At 45.6% G+C, this 7164-nt stretch overlaps 1 protein-coding gene across 4 annotated transcripts; it reads left to right on the top strand.

Annotated features, from left to right (window-relative positions):
- GIMAP5 (GTPase, IMAP family member 5) lies at positions 1–6588 on the top strand. 4 transcript variants are annotated; one of them, XM_074315142.2, is made up of 3 exons: positions 1–204; positions 4264–4312; positions 5523–6588. In XM_074315142.2, the coding sequence occupies exons 2-3, from the start codon at positions 4270–4272 to the stop codon at positions 6404–6406; spliced, it is 927 nt and encodes a 308-aa protein (XP_074171243.2). In that variant the 5' UTR covers positions 1–204; positions 4264–4269; the 3' UTR covers positions 6407–6588. The 4 variants fall into 4 exon arrangements, with proteins under 4 accessions (XP_074171243.2, XP_074171246.2, XP_074171244.2 ...); XM_074315145.2 differs by having other exon boundaries at positions 35–204; positions 4267–4312; positions 5559–6588; XM_074315143.2 differs by having other exon boundaries at positions 36–204; positions 4267–4312.
- The last annotated feature ends 576 nt before the right edge of the window (positions 6589–7164 follow it).

Raw genomic sequence — 7164 nt, 5'->3', positions numbered from 1 at the left:
GTGTGGGGCGCTGGGCGTGCTCTGTACTCCCCTTTCTTCTTCTTTACCTGGAGCCGGCCCCTGGAACATTCGGCCTCTCCGGCGACCGGGTCCAACTTAACAGCCGGGCTTCCTGCTACGCCGGCCGCCTGCGCTCACCGCCGGCACCCGCCGTGCACACCTTCCCAAAGCTACCAAGCACCGCGACCCGCAGCGCCCTGCTAGGTAAGAGGACCCTGGGGACTGTCCCAGCGTCATGGGGGTCTGAGGGCCCACGGCCTAGTCACAGACTCTGATTCCTGGTGTGATCACACACAGGTTCCCCAACTTCTGGGTTCGCCCGTCGGTGAAATGGGGCGATGATGGTGAGCGCTATGGGGAACAGCAGATTTATAGTGGGGGGAGAAACAGGCATGGGAACCGCTCGCCACACGTCCGCAACCCGTCACATTCCACAGCGCTACAGGCTTTTCTGTCTAATTGTCTACTGCTTAGCCCATTGGGCCTTCATGAGACTCACAGGGTTTCAGAAAGCTGGACTAATAATCTCATCCCGTTTGACAGGTGAGAAAACTGAACCTCCCCACTTGCCCCAGGTAGTTGGGGGGATGCTTCTCAATATACTCGCTTAACTTCTGAACCCCGACCCCAATGAGCCACGTTTTCCTGCAAGAGACCCCTGAGCAGACATTGTCTTAGGACCCGACCTTCTGGAAACCTCATTCTCCCCAAGTACCCTACGCCCTTCCTCTGCCACATTGTAGGACTGACTCTATGGCAAACAGCCTCAGGTTCAGGGCACACGGGAACAATCCCTCTGCCTGCTACACCTTATGTGAGAGACATCACAAGAGCTAAATTACAAAACAGGCGACTCTAATACCGGGAAATATAGGGACTGCGGCACATGAGCAAAGAAGGTACTTACAAACAAGGCAGACAAATAGTCTGGTCTCTCCTAAAACAGCGTGAGAAAGCCTGTTTTCTCGCGCTTTGATAAAATCATGATAAAATCAGGCTCATAATCTTAAAATCAGAAGGTGCATTCTGTTCATTTCCTTCAAACCCCCCCCCCCCCCCCCGCTGAACTAAGCCCTTCTCCGGTCCCCATCAGGTGCGCTTATAATCTCTGCCTGCACACTGTGCCCAGTGCTCCCTCATGATACCTGGTCCCATTTTGGAGATTAGTAGAATTTTCCTTTTCGAGAAGAAATCTGCCTCCATTCTCCATCCTCCCACTTTGCCTACTCGGAGATTGACACATATCACAATCCTTCAGGTCTGCGGTGCTCCCCGTCCCCCCCAGTCTTTTCCTGGGCTTTACTCGGTCCTGTTACTATTTTGTCTATGCGATGATCAGCTTAGCATCTCCATCCATATCCTTTCTGACTCGTCCCTGGACACTTGGTTATTTGTTATCTGCCTGAAAACCTTTTGCTCAGCGGGACACATGTGCCCCCTGCAGCCCAACCCGCTCAGAAACACCACTGTACTGCATCTCGGCTAATGTAACCTGCGTTTGATTGACTTTCTGGGACAGGCACATCCCTCTATTTGGGTCACAATCATATTCCAGTCAGTAAAACCACCAGATTGTTTTCAACTGAAATGCTTCTATTCAGAGCGACTCCTGCCCCCTGCAGTTTTCTCTTTGAATAATCTTTTCTTGGAAAAACATGCATTCGAGAATTTGCAATACAATTCTCTGTGTTGTTTTAGGGCCGACTTCCCTTCGGTCAACCATCAGTTTATGTTCTGACCACAGATGGCAGCATTGTATGTGGTGGTCCCAGAGGTCGGGGATTTATCTGAAATAATCTCCTTTCCCCTGTAGACTCAAGGAGGATATGCAGGCAAAAAGAGCCACATTTTAATCTTAACTCTGTGGACACTGTGTGACCTTGGGCAGGTCATTTGATGCTCAGTTTCCTAACATTGTAATCGAAATGATAAGGTCTGGCTTGATTCCATCACAGCAAATTTAGGAGAACAATTAAAATAATGGACATAAAAGAACTTAGAAAATTATAAATGGCTGCACAGAGGACTCTTGCAATGATAAAGTTCATCACCAGCGTCATCACCACGGTCATCACCACGGTCATCATCTTTACCTCATCAACAGATTGATTCTAACTCCGGGAAGAGTCATTTAAGTAGAAAAGGTGTCAGAGAATTTGAGCATTTTTAGCAAGAGCCAGAGTATAATTTCCTGGAGTCAAAGACAGAGTATGGAAGATGGAGGCGAGGAAGATACTGTTTTCTGGGCTCTAGAAAAGAAAGGAAGGATGGGCTGGAAGGGGGAATAAAGGAAAAAGGAAGGAAGGAAGTTGTCTTAGTATATTCTGATAATGTGAAAATGGGTGGTTTTCCTAAGGAGGCCCCCCTAAAAAATCCACTGAATGAATAGAAAAACATGCAAACGTTATCTATATAGCAGAAGCAACCTGAACAGCAAACACACTATGAAAACCATTCTGAATTCGATATAATCGGTAAAATGCAAGTTTAAAACAATTAAGACATCCTCATTTAAGCTCATAAGGGTGAGTAAAAAAATTAAGTCTAATATCAGCAAATGCAAGTGAAGATTTTGGGAACTGTCACACATGGCTGGTGTCAACATATGGTGTCAGTACAATCCTCTTAAAGTTGCATCTGGCACTATCTAGTCAGATGGAAGCTGTGTATCCCAGATTAATTGTTGTACAGGAGATACACAGTATGTGGGCATTATTTTGCAGCATTGTTTTTAGAAGCAAGGGTATATTTTGAGATAGCTTGAATGTTTGTTAATAAATAATTGGATAAAATGTTACATAAATAATGCCATTTATGTGAAAATTTTAAATCCAAAAACAGCACTAGATATTATCTGTACAAAGAAAAATGTGTTTGTAGAAGTGTAAATACACAAACGAGAATGATACATAAAACCTCACGATACTGATTGTTTCTGAAGGACAGAAGAAGGGAGAATGAGACTGGGGAGTTGAAAAAAAAAATCAGTGGAATTCTATGTGTAATGTTTTAACTTTTTCAAACAGAATAGCTGCAGTAAAAATGCTGAAATTCTTACATTTGTTCATTGCAAATGGTGGGTTTTGTTTTGTTACTGTGTAATAAGTTTGTTTCATAACTGCATAATATTTAAAATGGAATAAGTCAAATACCTCATCTTAATTATGGCTGCATGTTGTGTGCTTGCCTTTTCTACCATGTTTTCCTGAAAATACGACCTAGCTGGACCATCAGCTCTAATGCATCTTTTGGAGCAAAAATTAATATAAGACCCAGTCTTATTATAATATAATATAAGACTGGGTATAATATAATATAATAAATATAATACCGGGTCTTATATTAATTTTTGCTCCAAAAGACGCATTAGAGCTGATAGTCTGGCTAGGTCCTATTTTCAGGGAAACACGGTAACACCAAGAAGAGTGACACAATATTATGCCTCATTTGAGTAAAACATTTGTGCCAGTAGATGCCAATGGTTGTGCCAATTTCCAGTTAACCCTACTGGGAGACAAACCTGGAGATTATTGGGAGACCAGGACCTCAGAGCCAGCCAGGAAAAACATCTGATTTAACACTGAGCAGGAAATGAGTTTCTCTTGAATTTGTCCTGAATGTTGATTCTTTCTCTTCAATCTTGGCACCACCTTCTCTCCACCAACTGCTCAGGGACTAACAATACACTTGCTAGAACAGAGGAAAAAATCACTTTGCTGTAAATGACATTCACTTGTTTGAAGTACTGGGAATTCCTGATCCCAGAAACTCTGTGCTGGATGGATATTCCAGTGGCCAAGAGGAAAGTACAATGTATCTTCCAATGGGAGGGTGGGATCAGGGACAAAGATTCCTTCAAGGACTGACATGAGGGAAAGTACTGCCCATAGCACATTTGCCTACTTTGATTCCAAAATAATAATAATAAACATTCCACTCCTCATTCCATAACAGAATGCTTACTTCATTTCTTGCCTTTTCAAGTTGGAGGGAAATAATCAACTGATTTGTTGTAAAACCTTTCCTGCTTTCCTGTAAGCTGAAAACAAAAAACACAGTGCATTGTGGTAACATAACCTAGCATCACCTGGTTTGCTTAAAGTTATTTATAGGTGTTTGAAAGTATGTGACTTAGGAAACTAGCAATGGAAATGGTTTATCGAAGGAGGATTATTCTTATGGGTCCGAACTGGAGGTGTCCTCAGGCCTTACCAACTCCCATATGGATACTTGCTTTTTATTCCTTTCCTGTTTTCATTCCAGAAGACAATGGAAGGGCTTCAGAAGAGCGACTATGGAACTATGACTGAAGGTAAGAAAACCTCCAAGTTCTCAAAAACTCCAGGCCCAAGGGGAGAGTCACTATTCTCTCTCTACCTGTCCCTCACCTCAAACACAGTGACAGACACCCAGTTATTTTAAACTAAAGACGAACAAGGCAACTGTTATTTGTTCTTTACGTTCCCCTTTATCATCATACCCCTGATGTGGGAAACGTGGAAATGAAACTTCAAGTCAGACATTGGAGGACTGGGAACTGAGTTGTGAATATGGTTTCTTTCTTTGTCTGCTCTCAGTTGGAAAAAACATGGGAAGGCCCCCGAGAGAAAACATCCCAGAACACTTAAGGAAAGGAAGAACCGACACAGAGTAGAAGGAATAAAATAATAGATTTTAGGAGCCTACAGTGAACTTAGAACTCATTTGGGCTCATAAGAACTCTAGAAATCCTTGGTTTCCAGACCCTTCTTCATCCCTTGAAGATTTTAGCTCTCGGCTGTGTCACCCTGTGTCCAACACCAGATGTGTTAATTTCCAGTAATTCAATCAGCCAGATAGATGACCGTTCTAGCCCATGTACTTCTAGTGGTCTTACATTCCACTTGTCTTCAGCCGCCCATCCAGCGTCATCTCCCGAATTGTGTCCTTGACATTAACTAGGGCCTTTCTGTCATCCCAGTTTCAAACATCCAACTCCCCACCCAAAGAGCAGAGACCCAGGGACCCTCAGCTGGTCCTTGGTGGCAAGTCACTATGGCTCCGACATCGGAGCATTCCTTTGCTCCCAAGTTTTGCTGAGCACTTCTAGACGAGTGTGCCTGGGAAACCGAGTGAAAAAGAGGTGATAACATTTTCTCCTTTGTGACTTCTCATCCCCTGCCTCCTGCTAATCTCACATTTATTCAGCATGAAACTGGCCTAGGCACCATCCATGGAAAAACAAGGGGACCACTTTTCTTTCAGAAAAACTATGTTCCCTGGTCTAGATGAAGTGCTTGCAAACACCCTCCTTAGTATAACAGTTTTTACACTTGGCTATGTATGCATCCAAGTGTGGGCTTCCTCTGTGGACTTCCTGCGATCCGAGAACCTCCTCAAGTTGTCTGCAAACTTTTGTAACTATTCAGACCTGACTGTTCTGCTGGGAGGGACGTCCACGGCTTTCATGAGATCCCAGAGGGTCCATGACCGAAAAATCTTAAGTATCAGCTACTTAGCAAGACACAACAATTCTTTTGCAGGCAGATTGGATGATAACCACTTTGTATCGTCCTCAGTGAGGATCATCCTGATGGGCAGGTCCGGCAGCGGGAAGAGTGCCACAGGGAACACCATCCTCCGCAAGACAGTGTTTGAGTCCAAGCTGGGGGCCCAGACCGTGACCACGGAATGCCGCAGGGCGACAGGCACGTGGAAAGGGAGGAACATCCTGGTGGTGGACACGCCCCCGTTCTCAGAGGCAAATGCCCAGACCCAAGATATGTACAAGGACATCGGGGACTGCTACCTGTTCTCGGCCCCGGGGCCCCATGTGCTGCTGCTGGTGACACAGCTGGGACGCTTCACTGCCCAGGACACGATGGCAGTGAGGAGGATGAAGGAGATCTTTGGGGCAGGAGCCATGAGACACGTGGTCGTGCTCTTCACCCACAAGGAGGACTTAGCGGGAGGGTCCTTGGATGAGTTCGTGGCCAACACCGACAACTGCAGCCTGCGGGGCCTGGTCCTGGAGTGCGGGAGGAGGTACTGTGCCTTCAACAACCGGGCCACCGGCGACCAGCAGGCGGAGCAGCTGGAGGAGCTGATGGCTGTGGTCGAGAATCTGCAGAGGGAACACAAGGACGCCTACTACAAAAACGAGCTCTTCTATGAGGCGCAGTTGTTCCTGGAAACTAGGGGGGACACCCGTGGGGTAAGCCGCAGGCGGTACCTGGCCCAGGTGCAATCGCAGGTGGAAAAGCACAAGCGAGACCTGAGGAGGACCAGGAGCCACTGGGTGTTCAAGGGGCTCCACAGGGTCCAAGAGTGGATGCTTTCTCACCTTTGCTTATCTGCTTTTGTTCTTATATGCCTGTTGATTTTTCTCGCAGTTTTAATTAACCTCTGCATGACTCAGAGATTCTGAGCCTTTTCAGATGATTGTTAAATCAGCTTTTTTTTTTCAGACTCACCATCTCTGTCTCTGTTTATAAGGCATTTTATTTGCTTTTTACCTCATTCCACTTGCAATTTCTCTTCCTTACATGAGACATGCCATCCATGTTCTTCAAGTGCTTCTAGATAAATAAAATCCAAGGGAAAACCATATTTCTGTCTTTTTGTTTTGTTGTGTTAGAAACTGGGGGGATAAGTAATAAAAAATTGGATGCCATCCCGAAATCTTTGAGGGCTTGCAGGAAGGTCGGTGAGTGGACTGTGATGCTGTGTGAGTATCTCGTCTCTGAGCCCTACTGTACACAGTTGTGCTTTCAAGGGGCGTAACATGTTAGCATTAAAAGCTGGTCGCAGAATTCCTTATTTTATTCAGAAACATATTCTGATTTCAGTATAGGTAGTGACGGATGACACCTGTCACCATCCTCACCCCCCAAGAGAGGGCACTCTGAGGGGAATTCTGGAGGCATGAAGGGGCCAGGGAGGAAGACAGGAGGGAACCTGGACAGGCACAAAGCAGAGAAAAGGGGTCACAGTGGCCAGATGGGGGCCACTCATTGGGGCAAACAGAGTCAGTGGCTGGGAAATAAAGGAACTGACATTTCTTCAAGCAAGGCCAGATAGTGAATACTTTCAGCTTACCCAACTATCCGATCACAGACGCTTATAGAGCAAAAGGCACGTGGACAAAAGTGATGTGTGAGCCTGCATTCCCACAAAACCCTGTGG

This window comes from Rhinolophus sinicus, chromosome 8 (genome assembly GCF_057876585.1).
Source record: "Rhinolophus sinicus isolate RSI-liver-muscle chromosome 8, RSI-T2T, whole genome shotgun sequence".
NCBI lineage: Eukaryota > Metazoa > Chordata > Mammalia > Chiroptera > Rhinolophidae > Rhinolophus > Rhinolophus sinicus.
The sequence above is the reverse complement of the archived record's forward strand: the minus strand, read 5'-3'. Positions and strand labels throughout refer to the sequence as shown.

Coding starts and splice junctions, on each gene's coding strand:
- GIMAP5 (XM_074315142.2), top strand. CDS start 4,270: ATGGAAGGGCTTCAGAAGAGCGACTATGGAACTATGACTGAAG. Junction 4,313..5,522: donor CTATGGAACTATGACTGAAG/GTAAGAAAACCT, acceptor ATTCTTTTGCAG/GCAGATTGGATGATAACCAC.